The 16,436-nt window shown below is 38.1% G+C and overlaps 2 protein-coding genes across 5 annotated transcripts in view; one reads left to right on the forward strand and one right to left on the reverse strand.

Moving 5' to 3' along the window:
- tmem117 (transmembrane protein 117) overlaps positions 1–9,946 on the forward strand; it is a 33,235-nt gene extending 23,289 nt beyond the window's left edge. For all 3 annotated transcript variants that reach the window (XM_077517346.1, XM_077517345.1, XM_077517344.1), the window contains 4 exons: positions 498–595; positions 2,780–2,939; positions 6,627–6,756; positions 8,241–9,946. In XM_077517346.1, the coding sequence (XP_077373472.1) occupies positions 498–595; positions 2,780–2,939; positions 6,627–6,756; positions 8,241–8,983 (1,131 nt within the window). In that variant the 3' untranslated portion in view covers positions 8,984–9,946. The remainder of the gene's footprint in view (positions 1–497; positions 596–2,779; positions 2,940–6,626; positions 6,757–8,240) is intronic.
- A 1,348-nt stretch (positions 9,947–11,294) lies between these two features.
- Positions 11,295–16,436, reverse strand: part of nell2a (neural EGFL like 2a) — a 98,532-nt gene continuing 93,390 nt past the window's right edge. For both annotated transcript variants that reach the window (XM_077517353.1, XM_077517352.1), the window contains exons 19-20: positions 13,139–13,363; positions 11,295–11,952 (exon numbers count right to left, since the gene is read on the reverse strand). In XM_077517353.1, coding sequence (XP_077373479.1) covers positions 11,911–11,952; positions 13,139–13,363 — 267 coding nt within the window. In that variant the 3' untranslated portion in view covers positions 11,295–11,910. The remainder of the gene's footprint in view (positions 11,953–13,138; positions 13,364–16,436) is intronic.

A 16,436-nucleotide genomic window follows, 5' to 3' on the forward strand; every position in this document is an offset into this window, starting at 1 on the left:
TGAATTGATCTGATTGGCTGTGGCTAGACATGTGGGTAACAGGACTGACATGGAATGATCTGCTTGGCTGCTGACCAGATAAAGAGATTAAAGATTCTTGACATCACATCGCGTCTTACCAGTTGAAACTAGATGCTGGTTACATCAGTTCAAAGCAGACACTTGACCTCACAGTCGTGACCCAAACATTACCCTTGCATGACCCTAGTCATAACCCTTACGTGACCCGAGTCATGACAGTAAACATTACCCTTGCATGACCCTTGTCATGACAGTAAGTATAACCCTTGCATGACCCTAGTCATGATAGTAACTAAACATTACCCTTGCATGACCCTAGTCATAACAGTAAGCAGAACCCTTGCATGACCCTAGTAATGACACTGACTTTGCCATTTAAATTTTTTTTGTTTTAATGTTTCAAATTTACGGCAAAAAGATGCCTACCCCAAATGTTCCAAATTCCAAAAACTGAAGTCTTGTAATTATTTCTTCAGGTGACGGATATGATGCTTCAAGATGATAACTATCCACACTGGGGGAAAAGTGCAAGAAGGTTCTGGAAACAAGGCAACAATAGGATTGTTCTCTTCTGGTAAGATGTAAGATGCATTTACGAAATGCGGTGTCTCCTAAAATCACAGGTTAGACATTACTAAAGGTAGTTTGAGCACATTTCATTTCATTATTATTTTTATGTCAAAAGTATGGATCACTCTGGGAGCCTTTCACGTGAATTAGTACCCAAGAAGTAGCTGTGTTTCCAAAAGGTTTGTGACCCCCAATCTAGAGTGCGTAGTGCCAAATGTTGATCAATCAAAAGGCTACAAGCAGCAAATAGATGTGTTCATCATGTCAGCACCTTTAAATTAGAAGAACAGTGTAGAAAATCGATGAACATGGCAAGGTCACATGGCAAATCCTCACCCCGTCTTTCTTTTTTTTTTTTTCTTCTTCATCACGACCTTTCAATAACTGCTCAACAAAAGCTGCAAACCCCACAAAGTCTTTTATGGCCTTTATGTTCAATACAACAAGTAAATGATTCCCGGGAGGTGCTTGTTTTCATCCAAGAGAGAAGTGGAGGACAAACACATTGGAGGATCAACCGTTTGGGTCACGTTTGTGAGTTTTTGCCCTTTTTGAGTTCACATTATGTCCCAATCTACGACAAGACTTTGTGAGCATCTCTACGCATATTTTTGAGCTTCGATTTCTGTTCAGTTGTTTGTTGTTTACATTGCAATGAAAGTCATGTTTTCATCAGCATTTTTTTTTCATGTGAATTTCATTAGGGACATTGGCCATTAATACATTTGGATGTACATCTGAATAAATTGAGGAATTATAATCAGCGTCATAAATGTCATTTAAAGTCAATAAATAATTGTGGGAGGTTTTCCCCATCTAGTGCTTCACTTTATTGTGCTTCAGCACATGTAAATAAATAGTCATATAGAACATGCACTTACACAAAATGTAGTTGTAGTAGCTTGATAGCCATGTTTCAAGAACTTATATCAATAATTTCTATCTACTGTTGTTTTATTTTTATTTACTAGACTATGCTAGTTTCTAAAATGCATTGAAAGGGATACTTGACTCACTGAACAATTTTCAGTAGTGAAAAGTTAATATTTTGTCCATATTGAATTTGATAATTTCATTATTTTTCATGTACAATGAATACCTTTAAAGTGTTTTTTTTTCTACTTGCTAGCGATTGATGATGACATCACCTGTGCTGAGGAAGTAGGTAACGGGCAATCACGGAAAACCTGTTTGCTGGGTATGGTCAGTGAACTGAGCCATGATTGGTCGTTACCTACTTCCTCAGCACAGGTGATGTCATCATCAGTTGACAGCAAGTAGAAAAATTACTTTTTAAAGGTACTAATTGTACATGGAAAAATAATGACGTCACCACATTAATTATAGACAAAATGTTAACTTTTTACTGTTGTAAATGGCTCAATTAGTCAAGTATCCATTTAAGATGGCTACTCAACTCATTTGTTCTTTATTATTTTCTAATTTAGTCATTTTAAATCAAGTATTTATTTGTTTATTTATTTGTTTATTATTATATTTATTTATTTTTACATTTATTTAGTGTTTTGTTTTTGTTTTTTTGTTTTTTTTTGTTTTTGTTTTTTACTCCAAGGAGCAATTTTAAACTTTGTATGTTTTTGTTGAATGAATTATTTGAGGACCCCAGGAAGACGAGCAACCACTTTGTGGGAGCTAATGGGAATCCTAATAAAGAGCAAAGAATAAAAATATGCATGAGAATTTGAGAATCCATACTTTCAGTATGACTGATGTTGGTCCAAATTAGGTTTGTGCCTTGGAGGAGGTCTGCACTCGATGAAACGTCATTGTAGTTTAAAAATGCAGCAGTTCAAATACTGCCAATAACATTATTGGTGAGCAGTCTTCAACAAAAGGGGACGACGAACAATCCCCTCTCCTGGCTGCACATTATTACAACATTTGCTTGCCTGTTAATGTGACGTTTATAGTCGGCGTGGCGTTTCGAAATGCATGCGCAATTACACTTCATTTGTCTTGTCAGGAACACTATCTGGTGCATGTTGCTTTTCACTACATTGACTCCCTCTGCAGCGCCTCATTCTTCTCCTCTTTCAGGATGTAATAAATATGCGCCTCATCTAGTTTGGATTTGGGGGAAAATAAATGTTTGTTTCAAGGTTGGCTTCCTCTCTAATTCATTCATAAATCTCCCCTCTCGCTTCTTCTTCTTTTCTTTTTTTTTCAGGACGGTGCTGGTCTCGCTGACGTCATTGGTGGTTCTCGCCATCAGTACCGACTGGATCTGCTGGGACTGCCTGAACCGGGGCTTCCTGCCTAGCGATGAGGTCTTCAGAGCCTTCCTGGCCTCCTTCATCTTGGTGTTCGACCTCCTCATTGTCATGCAGGTAGAAGTGCTCCCCAGTGGCCAATTAAAAACCGCACGCGCACACACAACAATGAGAGTCGCTGGGACGTCTCGTCCCGTCTTGTTGCTGTTTGCCGTCCTTCCCATCCCCCTCTCCCAATTCATCAATGACGTGATGCGCCACATAGCAGCAGCAAGCGGAGCGTTTGATCATTCTCAGCCGGCGTGGACGCAAATACATGCAGGACACGAGAGTATATTTTGATATATTCTCCCTATATGTGCACACGGGCCTTCTTTACACCCTCGCGTCTCCTATGCCTCAATTCTCAGTAGGGATGTAACGATAGCAGCAATATTGCGATATTAAAACTGCCACAATATATCGTCGTCGACATGTCACGATATTAAAAGCAGCACATCTCTTAAAAAAAAATCGTGTTGATTTCCATTTGTGCAGTTTTAGCACCCTCTGGTGGCTAGTTTTTTAGTGCAGTTGAATTTTCACAGGGCATGTTTTGAATGGGAACGTAATATGATTGTGAACCGAGGCAATATGTTGAGGAACTCAATATTGGCTAGCATTAGCATGTAAGTCTCAATATTAGAGATTGTAGGTGTTTATATGCACTGTTGTAATGTACAAAAGCACAATATTGTGTTTTTTTTTTTTTTTTAGTGAGCTATTTTTTTTTACAATATTGTGACCTTTTTTTTTTTTTTTTTGTATTGCCAATCTCCCCACAATATCGTGATAATATTGTATCGTGATGTTTGGATATCGTTGCATCCCTACTTGTCACCCAACGTGAACCCTCAGCTAAGCTCTAAAATGTGAACCCGCCTTCATTTCCTTTTATGATGACTCACGAGATTGGACACACAAACTGTTGTCTCCCATAGGAACATCACTGCGGCTCATGAATATGCAGGTGTGTTTGTCCGGGCAAAAACAACAACTGTGAGGAGTGGCTACTCACGGAATGGCGAATACAAAGTGATTTGGATCGTGGTTATGTTCTAATTATGCTCCTTTTTTACTGCACGGTACTTAAAAAAAAAGGTCAAACCAGGTCGATGGTTTAGGGATTGAATGAGATAACTTGAATATGCACATTACGTCAGCTCACACGTAGTCTATTACTGTGCTGAAGCAATAGTGAAGTCATAATTTCAGTCAATACTTGTAAGAAAAATATTGGTATAAGGATAAAATATGTTACGTTGCACAAATCTGCGATTGGTTGGCAACCAGTCCAGGGTGTCCCCCGCCTACTGCCCAGAGCCAGCTGAGATAGGCGCCAGCAGCCCCCGCGACCCTTGTGAGGAATAAGCGGTCAAGAAAATGGATGGATGGATGGATGGACGTTGCACAAATGATAATGTGTGGAAACAAAACATAGCTTTTAAGGTAGACCTATTGGTAACTTCCTGGTTGCTAACTTGAGCTGGCATAATTACGATGCGAATTACAATGTGAACACCAGAAGGACCAAAACAAATTTCTTATTAAACTCCCTGTTAATTTTCACAGCCACAAGCATGACAAATTTCATGCAATTATTCACATTTTAATATCATCAATTGCTCATTCCACTTGAGTGAATGGCAACATTTCTCAACCGCTCGCTCGTCTTCCACCCTGCCTCCATTGATTGTTTATTTTGGTCTGTCACTAGCGCCACCTAGTGCTCACCAATAGGACAAGCCCACGTTGCCGCCGAGGATGCTGCGGTTCATACGCAGTTAATCCTCCATGAGAAAACATGTGCGCTGTTGTTCTCAAGCTAATTAATGATCTGTTTGAGATTCCTGCCTCCAAGACATGCTTTACTTTTCTACTTGTTCATGTGTAATTACGCTTCTAAATGTAAAAAGGTTTTGTGTGTGCGTGTGTAGCAATATAAACCCAGCGAGTTTACTTTCCTCATCTTTTGTCATTGTGACTCGTTATTTTTTTACATTTTTTTTTTTGTGGGAAGAGCGTTTAAATGCCACGCTCGTTAGCGCTGCTCATGGCTGCAGCCACCGTCGACTGCAAGGCTTAATTACTTTCTTCGGGAGGGGGCATCGGCGGGCCGCTGCACGGGCTCGCCGCGGGTTCGACTGGTTGTCGAGGGTCTCCTGAGTTTGGCCTGATTTGCACAGATTGCCTTTGTCCTGCGCGTCTTCATATTGGCTAAATCCTCATGCCTGTTAGCGAGGAAAGAGGCGGAAACATCCGCAGTACTGAGCGAGGTGCGGACTTCATTAGTGGCTTGGGTGTTGTTATCCTCTCCATTGATAGGAGCGCGTTGTGAATTTTACCATGCCGTGTTAATTCGATCGAGGTATTCTGATAAATGAAGTGATTCTTGGTCTATAAAATCCAAAATCCAGGTAATCCTCCATCAGGTTTTCACGACTCACTTGTGACCTGCCAAAGAAAATCAACTTTCCAATTTCTGAACACACAAGCTCTAGATAGGCGCCCATTCGTTTGGCGTAAAATCGGGCGCGTCCCTAAGAGCTTCTTGATTATAATAATAATAATAATAATAATCATAATAATCATAATAATAATAATAATAATAATAATAATAATAATAATAATAATAATAATAATCATAATAATCATAATATTAATAATAATAATAATAATAATAATAATCACGATTAGGAGCATCCTATGTTTTTGGGTGCAAAAGAATTTAGAATAAATATATATCCATCCATCCATTTTCTTAACCGCTTTTCCTCAAAAGGGTGGCAGGGGGTGCTGGAGCCTATCCCAGCCGGCTTCGGGCAGTAGGCCGGGCACAGCCTGAACTGCTCGCTAGCCAATCGTAGAGCACACAGAGACGAACAACCATCCACACTCACACGCACACCTAGGAACAAATCGGAGCACCCAATTAACCTGCCATGCATGTCTTTGGAATGTGGGAGGAGACCGGAGTACCCGGAGAAGACCCACGCAGGCACGGGGAGAACATGCAAACTCCACCCAGGAAGGTCCGAGCCTGCACTCGATCTTGCTGCCCTAATAAATATATATAATATATAAATATATACATTTAAACAAATTTTTGCTAATCTTTTATTTTTTGTTTGCGATAATGCTGATTTTGTAATTGCGGCGTGTAATTATTGAAATTGTAATTGAATTTCGATTAATTGCACAGCCCTGGCGCTTCATCTTCATCGTGTTGGGCCTCTCTGGGCGTTCTGGCGAACCGGGCTGCATCTGGAAATTTGGTGACAAAATTACACTAGATTTTAGACTGGCGAAAAGCAGGTCTAACTTGTGGTGTGGGTGGCGTAACGAGAATTTCGTAGATTTAAATACACGGTGCAGGTTGGCACTGTTTAGAAATGAAACATGGGACAATCCCTCTGAAGTCAAGGGTGTTCAAACTTTTTCATTTGAGGGCCACATACAGAAGATCAGAAGGACCCAAGGGCCACATAATGTTATGAAGTGAAATTGTGTTTAGCCCTAAAATAATGTACAAATAATTTATTTGTACTTTTGCGTATCTAGAAAAATGCTACAGTATATAAACCAAGTCATTTTTTTTTGCCTTCTTACTTTGACCATCTCTTACCATCTCCTTACGCCCAATTCTACCTGTGCAAGACTGTAGAAAAATACCAAATGAAAGAAAAATCCACCACTGCTCACAGTTAGACTGCACTTTGCGCTCCATTTGTGCTGGACTTTATGTGTACTCGCGCGTGTTTACAGGACTGGGAGTTCCCTCACTTCATGGGTAACCTGGATGTAAATTTGCCAGGGTTGCCAACCGCACAGGTCAATTTCAAGCTTCCTGTCTGCAGACATATCGTCAAAGATGAGTACCGCGTTCATATCACAGGTACGTTGAATCAACTTCCATCCGTTATTGACTGACAGTTGTTCCATCATCAAGTCACGCGTGATGTGGCTTTCGTTGTTTACTTGCAACTGGTGGCAGTTTTTGATGAAAGAAAATTTAATCATTCTCTCGTGATTTCCTGGTCACTTCTTCGTTCGACACTTTCCCGCGACGCTGCATCTCTCCATCGCTCACATTTCTCGAGAACTCGTTCTTGTTTTCAATCATCTCGTCGCTCTCTCCATTCATGACCTCGAGACGCTAAAACCGTCGGCGCTTCCGCTAAATAAACCGTTCAAACGCTCAGTGATTCACCTGTCCGCCCCCTGACGAAATGCGTATCTATTAAAGCTGGCGGAGACGTGATCGGTTTTCCTCATTAGGAGCAAACCTCGGCGAGGTGACGAGAGCCCCCGTCGACCTCGGGGGAGACGTCTGCGCCGCTATCGGTCGGCGTGGCTAATCTGATGATCTCGTTACGAGACGTTGTAGAGAACCAACAAATTGGTGGCTGCCTCCTCCCCGTCTTAGTAAAGGAGTTTATCCATCTTCTCGCAGCGTATTAGAAAATTAATGGCTTGAAGTTTGACCATAACGTCGGATAACTCGATTTTAAAAATAGGTTGACCGAAAATGTTTACCTGATAGCATACATGGAATTCGCTAGTGTGCTAATGCTAATCGTGATTGCTAACCATTTAGCATAAGCTAATTTCGTTGGTGTTTAATAATGTACTGGATTGCACAGGTGATGAAAAATTAGTAGTTAGTATATCCACAATTCACTCAATTCAATTCATGTAGATGTGATGTAATCATGTAATCGCTAGCACACCAATTCTAATCACGATTGCTAACCATTTAGCTTTTGATAATAATGTTCGTGCACAGGAGATGAATAATTCGTACTTATATCGCCTCAATTTAACTAAATGGTCAAGTCAAGTCATCTCAAGTAGTGGTTACTGTTTCACATGATAATTGCTAGCACGCTAATGCTAATCACAATTGCTAACTGTTTAGCATTGGCTAATAATGCATGTGCATGAAAGATAAATGGTGGTTACTGTTTATTTACCTTAAATGATAACTGCTAGCGAGCTAATGCTAACTGTTTAGCGTAGGCAATTTTTGTTGGTGTTTAATAATATATATGTAAATAAAATAATAATAAGTAATTTATGAAAAATACTGGGGGCGGGTTGATTATTTGATGGACTAATCGATATAATAATAAATTTTAAAAAGATTCAATAGTGACATTAGCAGGTTTCTGCATCGGCTCTGATCGCAGGTTGAAAATCAAATTCAAACCATTGCCACAGTTTTTCAGTTCAGCCCCAATTGATTTCTCTTAACCAGCACGGAAATGAGCTCATTTACCTGTTGAGTAGAAGCACCTGTGGCTAACGCCGAACCTGCGGCAGGGTTTTGACCTTCGGGACCTGCATTCGCCGACTCTTATATCACGTATCTCCTCGCAGGCAAGTGGTTCAATTACGGCATCATCTTCCTGGTGATGATTTTGGACCTGAACATGTGGAAGAACCAGATCTTCTACCAGCCGTACGAGTACGGTCAGTACGTGGGGCCCGGCGAGAAGATCCTAAGCGTGGAGGAGGCCGAGGCACTCCGGAGGTTCAACCGCAGCACGCTGACTTACCAGTGGCGCGCCGCCAACGTGGACCCGAAGACCAACCGCTCCTACGTGGCGCAGGACTTGCTCCTGCACAGCCGCTACATCGGGGCCAGCATGCAGGTCAAGTGCCTGGCCTTCATCCCCAGCCTGGTGGCCTTCGCTTGCTTCGGCGTCTTCATCTGGCTGCTGGGACGATTCCCCGACGCGCAGACCTTCGCCGACAACCAGGACAAGCGCTACGAGCGGATGAATAAGAAGTCGCCGTCCGCGTGCAGCAAGGAGATGGGCGTCGCCCCCGAGGAGCCGCGGGACGCCGCGGCGTCGGACGGCCTCACGCGCTCGGGAACGTCGGCGCTGCCGTTGGCGGAGGCGGCGCTCTCGGCGGCGGCGCCGTCTCCCGACAGCGTCGCCGTCTCCGTGGAGGCTCAAGGGGAACATCTCAGCGTCGCCGTTGACACCGGGCCGCCCGAGGAACCGGACGAGTCCAACGACGTCTCGTTCCTCATGTGGCTCGGCATCAATCCCGATGCGGAGCCGTGCCAGGAAACGGACGTCCCCCTTCAAGATGTCCCCCAGCAGACGCCGTGACCTGCGAACTTCACTTTGGTCGAGGTAGCGAAGCCATGCAGCATTTCTACTCAGATTCTCTTAACACGCTCTTTTGAAACCAAAAACTGTTTGACGGATCTTTTGAAACGCAACTTTGGCACGGTGTGCATTTTCATAAATGAGTGCCTTTTAACGGAGGCCTTTTCCGATTAATCGTGCCTTGACATTTCATACACAAATATAACCCTCAGTAAAGTACATTATATACTTGAAGATGTCAGAGTAGAAGTCTAGGATGGTCCAAACATGACGTCATGATGGGAAAATGAAGCTTCGTGAACCACTTGCGATACTTTTTAGATCCCCTTTGCCTTTAAACCAAGAGCACCATCTAGAGGAGGAAAAGAAAATTGCAAGTGGTTCACGAAGCTTCATTTTCCCCACGGACTGACTGCGACTTCTGCTAAAAACCAAGACTTTCTTCCCAACCTTGTGCATCAAAGTGAAGACGTCATTTTGTCGCCTTTTTCCAAAGTGCCGACTTCTTTTGACCGCATGTGCATGCACGTTTATTTCTCTTAAATATTGTTCTTCAAACGCTGCCACATTTATATTCACTCTATTACCCCCCCCCCCCCCCCTCCAATTTCAACTCCGAGCTAAAAGAGGAATTTGCATACATTTGTGACAAGCTCATACAGAAAAGGGCCTAATTGAATTTAAAAAAAAAAAGAAAAAAAAAAAAGAAACATTACTCACAAACATAAGTGCATTAATCGGATTTGCCTTTGCATTCATCCAAATTATAATACACTCAATGCATGACACGGTAATATTCTGGAATGTGTTTCACTCTTAAAAGGAGGCAAACAAAAGAATAAATCAATAAATATTGAAGCAGTTACAGGAATACTAACACAGTTGATTAAAAATGGACTTTTGTGCTGTAGAAGCACTTACATCATATATATATATATATATATATATATATATATATATATATATATATATATATATATATATATATATATATATATATATATATATAATATATATATACAGGTAAATAAGAAAATATAACATATTCCCTATTGAACACAATCTTATTTTTTATTTTATAATTATTAAATTTTATATTTTTATTATATATATATATATATATATATATATATATATATATATATATATATATATATATATATATATATATATATATATAATTACATTTATTTTATATTATTTTAACAGGCAGACATTTTATTTAAAATAATAAATATAAAACAATTATAAATAATTACAATTAATTAAGATAATATAAAATAAAAAAATATAATTATATATAAATATATAAATAATAACAAAATATAATAAAATTATATATAAAATATATAATAATATAAAATTGTTAGAATTATTTTTTTATTTCTTATTTTTAAACAAAATGTCTGCCTGCAATAAATATTTAGATATAAATGTATATCTAAAATAAAGTCTTAATTAACATTTCACAGAAATGTCATCAATCAGCTGTGCGTTTTTAATTGTGTGTGCGCGCGCACAAGGTGAGGAAGTGGATGTATTTCCCATAATATTGTGGAAGCGCTCGGTTGCGTAATTTAAACATGAAACGAACCTATGAAGAAGATATTAGTGTTCGACAAGTGCAGGTGGCTTTCATGTGTTGCTAATGTAAAAAAAAACAAAAAACAAAAAAACTCTTCCTGTTTGTGTGACTTTTTTTTCAAAGTGGATGAAAAGATGTGTTCAAAATGTCTGCCAAAGCAATAAATTTGTACATTTTTATACCGTTTTTATGCTGTGATCTTTGGTCAATCTCAGGGTGGCGCTAGTGAGAAAAATATCCGAGCAACTTTCATAAACAAACACAATCAATACAGGAATGAGAAATAATTTATATTTTAAATATGGAAAAAAAAACTGAAAGATTCTCACGTTTGAATCCTTATCACTGAAATTTTGTGGTGTCGAAAAAATTGTAATGATGTAATAAAAAAACTTTTGTTTTTTTTTGTTGTGCTGCTGATATTAAAATAAATAAAATAATGTAAACAATGACATGTAGTGCAATTGTGAAGTCATTTCATTTGAACCATAACATTAAATTAAAACATGAAATATATCCAACATTTTTGTATTTCTACTGCACTACATATTTGCAAACCCGAACCACAAAGTAATGTGTGTGAGATATATATATATATATATATATATATATATATATATATATATATATATATATATATATATATATATATATATATATATATAAACACATTTTAATAATTTTCTAATAAACCAGCATTATTTGCTAAATGAATGAAAGACAATGTAAATGGAAATAATTTATTTCACTATTACACAATAACAAGCAGGGAAATAAATAATTAAAAATGAAAATAACAAAAATATGACCAAAAGTGATGTGCAATAAAAAGCTACAAAACAGCACGTAATACGGAGACGACTGGCAAGGGGCAAATAGAAGCTAACAGGTCGCTAAGGAGATATCATCATCATCGTCATCATCATCATCATCGTCATCGTCATCGTCATATCAATTAAGAAATTTACAAAAAAGAAAAAGTTTGGACATCAAGCACAATCATGCCAGTTAATATTCATAATATTTTACAAGGTTCATGTGGATGCGTAAACAAAGAGTGAAGGCCATCTTCATCATCATCATCATCATCTTCATCATCATGTTAGCTATCGTACACGTTTGTTTTCTTTTTTTTTTTTTTTCCTGAACGCACCAACCAAACCTGCTGGCATTTACAAGGAAACAAGAACAACACATTTGCGGCGCCCTAAACAAGCTTGACAAGATCCGTGAGGAGACATTAAAGTGGTGATGGCGGTGTTAATATTTGTTTGTTTTGTCTTCTTCTTTTCACGTGTTTGTATTTTACATGGAGAACGCTGTACAGGTGCCTTCGCAGCCACTAAAGGCACATGGGGTCCACTGAGCAACAGATGTGGCCGTTCTGGACACACAAACGACAAACCGCACAGAACATGAAAATGAAAACTTTTTTTTTGGTTCATAGTGTAAGTTTAGAGCTTACAAATATCCATTTTTTAGGTTAAAATTTTGTTAGTTTTTTAATACATTTTTTTGTATGAAAACTTTCTTTGGGTTAGACAACATGATTTCTTTATTTATTTATTTATTTTATTTTTTTTATGAAAAATGTATTACCGTATTTGGTTGAATTGCCATTTTCTTGTTCCATTTGGTTTTTTTTGGCCAAAAAAAAAAAAATTGAAGTAGTTTATCATCATTGCCATTTTTTAAAATTAAAAACCTCTACTTATGATAATAGATAATTTATTTGTGGTTAAAATAAAATAAAAAAATATATATTTCAATGGATGTTTTCCATTTTAAAAACTGTTTTTAGGGTTACAATTGTCAATTTTTTTGTAAAATATTTTCATCTTTTTTTTTGTCTAAAATGTATTTCCTGTTAAAAATGTTATGATTGGTTGTTAATATTTTTGATTAATAAAAGAAGTTTGGATGTTTCTAAAATTTCAGGATTTGTTTGTGACGAAAAAAATTCAGATTTGGAGTTAATATTGTCAGTTAATCGCATTACTTCCAAGATCAATTGCATCTTTTATTTTCATTCTAAATGTACAAGAAAATATTTTTTTTTTTAGTTTTCATACTCATTAACAAAAACGGGAAACATTGATACAGCAATTTCATAATTCATAAAATTGAGTTAAAGAGATGTATTGAAAAAAACAAGTGTGATACTGATTTGTGCTGGTCATTTTTCTGCCCCAAGATGGCATCATTGCATTTTTTAAGATGTTGGTTTAGTGAATTCTTCTTTCCGTAATAAGAGCAACCTAATCTTTAACGTGAACGTAACTTCGTGAAATTCTGCACATTTTTTAAAATTGCAAAAATACAACTTGACCTGCTAAATTTTGACTGGACGTCTCTGCTGCGTTGCGAGTGGAATTCTTACTTTCCATGCAAGTCATTCATCGTGCGTTAAAAAAAAATTAGCGGCGTTAAAGGAATTTTAAATGAACTCAAAATGAATGCACCAATTTTGCATTCATAATGGCGTCTCACATAAACCACTCTTTTTTTTTTTTTTTTTTTTTCCCGTTTGCAAACGCGGTCGGTCGATCACTATTGTTTGCGGCGGTTACCTTGCACTGGCACAGGGTGCACTCGGTGCCGTGCTTGAGCCAGGAGGATCCGCTGAAGCGCGAGACGCCGCGCTCGTCGGCGCACGTCTTGGTGATGTCGTTGCGGATGGTGTCGGCCTGGCACGGCTCGCTCACGCAGCGCGGGCAGCACTCGCCCTCCGCCACCGCCGTGAACTCGCAGTCCACCGGCGGGCACGGCAGAGGCCAGCAGTCCACCTGCCCCTGCTGCGACGCAACAAACGCAGGGGAGCAATTGTCAAAAAAAAAAAAAAGAAAAAAAAAGTTACCGGTGAATCGGTCACTTTTAACTCAGTACGAGTGCAGGAATAAACGGTGAGAGGAGTGATCACATTGAACATGATTAGAGAATCGACAAGTAATCCATTTTTAAATTAATCAACTATTTTAATAATCGATTAATCATTTAGACATGTTTTTTTTTTATTTAAAATTGTCTAAATCCGCACAAAAAACAATCACCAGTTAGTAGGGGTGTTAAAAAAAAATCGATTCGGCGATATATCGCGATACTACATTGCGCGATTCTCGAATCGATTCAATAATCGGCAGAATCGATTTTTTTTTTTTATATTTATTTATTTATTTATTTATTTTTTTAGGATTCACACCTTGAGCATGGAAGAATGTTATATGACCGGAACATTAAGCCTTAATATTTTATTTTAATGCTGTTCAAACATGAAACAGATTACAACCTCTATAAGACTGAAATTTCAGATAAATAAATAATACATTTTCATATAAATCTTACACTCTACAAGCTTACTGATTAGTATTTTCTAAATATGAATGAAAAAAAATCGCAACAATCGACTTATAAATTCGTATCGGGATTAATCGGTATCGAATCGTGACCATTCGTATCGGGATTAATCGGTATCGAATCGAATCGTGACCTGTGAATCGTGATACGAATCGAATCGTCAGGTACTAGGCAATTCACACCCCTACCAGTTAGTAAACAGATATCGTTGTGGAAATGCTTTTGTAATACATTTTAATGCAAAATGAATCCGGTTAATTGATTCAATAATCAATTCTAAAAAATATTCAATAGTGACAGCACTAATCATAATGTGTACATTTTTGACGGGGTGCGCTGGACCGCTGACGATTTCTAGTCGTGTTATTATTGCAGCAAGATGGTTGGTGGCCTTTTCCGATGAACCGTCGAGAGAAGTCGAGGAATGCCGATGCGTCAGAAGGCGTCGCCTCAATGAGACCCGCTGACTTGACTCATCAAGCTCCCTTTTCAAGCTGGCCCAGCTGCAGGTGGCCGATAGACACAGTGGGATGTTTTTTTTTTTTTTTTTTCTTTTTTTGATGATCTGTCCGTTTCTTCCGATTGCAAATGGTTGATTGATGTAAGCGCTTCCTGGGAAAGGCCGGCGTCTTCTGCGTATGCAGATGTCGGCGGGTGGCCGCGGAGGTGTTGGCCGTCCTTTTCATGCCTCTGCTGCTTCGACTTTATAACTATCTGTTATAACTAGTTAATAGATCATTAGTAAACTGCTAATTAATGAGTTATGAATGACTCCATCAATGGCTTGTTAAGGATTTATAATGATGCCTATAAATAGTAAGTATATCATTAATAAACTGTTAATGATTTAATAAAGACTTGCTAATTGTATGTTAATGATTGATTATACCAAACCGAGCATGGTGGGATTTCTTCTTTTGTTTTTGCACATTTTATGGTTATTTTTATTTATGTATTTTTAACACTTTATTTCCTGCCTTTTTTTTTTTTAAATCAATTACACATTTATTTATATTTAGTTTTTGCTATTCCATAGATATTTTCTAATTAGAAAAATTATTTTAAAATAAATGTAAAAAAAAATATCTAAAAATAAATGTAAAAAAAACATTTTATCTAAAAAATAAATGTAAAAAAATATTTTATCTAAAAAATAAATGTAAAACAAAAAAATTATCTAAAAAAATGTATGTAAAAAAAAATTAAACATTATTTTTGACTAATTTTTAAGAGATCAAAAGGGAGCCACAGCAGGACTAAAGCGGCAAGTTGCTTACCAGCTGTCTTATAAATTAGAAATAGATCATAAACAATCTAATAGTAAATTACTTACTAATGACTTGTTAAGTTTTAAGTTAATATTTTATATATGTAATTGGGATGTTCTCCATTTATTAGCTGTTAGTAAATGTGGAAGAGTTGCAACTTTAGAACAACTTCCAATCACATATAAACTTATGAACTGAAACTTAACGTAGCATTAATAAGTAATGTAACAGCTTGTTTGTGATTTATTACTCATTTACTGTATACAAATAATGAACATACAGTCATTTATAACTCATTAACGAACAGTTTAATATTGATATATGAACTATTTATAGGCATCATAAATCTTTAAATTAACAAATACCTAAAAAGTTTATGACTACTTAACTAATGATCTGATACATATTTATAACGGATAGTTATTACACAGTGTTCCCTCATTTTGTCATGTCAAATAAAAGTTAGTGAAACGTTGTACTTGTGTCCCTAATAAAGCGTCCATTGAGCGACGGCGTGAAAAGAAGGCGTGAGAGACACGAACCGAGGGAGAGACGAGGCGGCGAAAAGCGTCACTTTGACACTCGCGCGTTTGTCAGCAATCCCTCGTGACGTGCGAGAGGCAAAAGGTCAAAGGCGCACGCGAAAAAAGGAAGCAGCGGACGCTTGACCGGTCAAACGAATCACACAGCGGAAGACAAACGGGTCCGTGTACTTTTCGGCCATTCGTTTTTCCTTCTGAAGCAAGAAGGCGGAAAACGGGAAACAAACCAATTTCCGTTTTTTGTTTTGATGTATATGAACAAAAAACGGGAAACGAGCCGTTATCCGATGTTCTATTATGTGTTTATTTAGCACAAATCGGGAAATGAAATGCGGTTTCTCCTTGACCCGGAAGCCGTTCATCTTTTGCGGCGCGTCACAAGCTGCTGCTGCTGCAGTGGAAGCTTGCTGCCCCCTAGTGTCCATTTCGAGGCCTCTGACAGACAATGATCTGAGAGCCACCTTCGGACATTTCTCTCCGAAAAGTCCTCTTATAGGGACAAATTGGCGACACAGATGTGTAGCGATTTCACTAGACGTCATGCCGTTATTTTTCATTTCCGCTATCAAGTTGTGATAGCCATCAAAAGCCATGTTTAGATGGCTAGTCCCGAAGAATAGGCGCCAACAGGGACCTCGAAATAGACACTAGGGGGCAGCAAGCTGCTACTGCAGCAGCAACAGTGACGCGCCGCAAAAGATGAA

Source organism: Festucalex cinctus, chromosome 3 (assembly GCF_051991245.1).
Source record: "Festucalex cinctus isolate MCC-2025b chromosome 3, RoL_Fcin_1.0, whole genome shotgun sequence".
Taxonomy (NCBI): domain Eukaryota; kingdom Metazoa; phylum Chordata; class Actinopteri; order Syngnathiformes; family Syngnathidae; genus Festucalex; species Festucalex cinctus.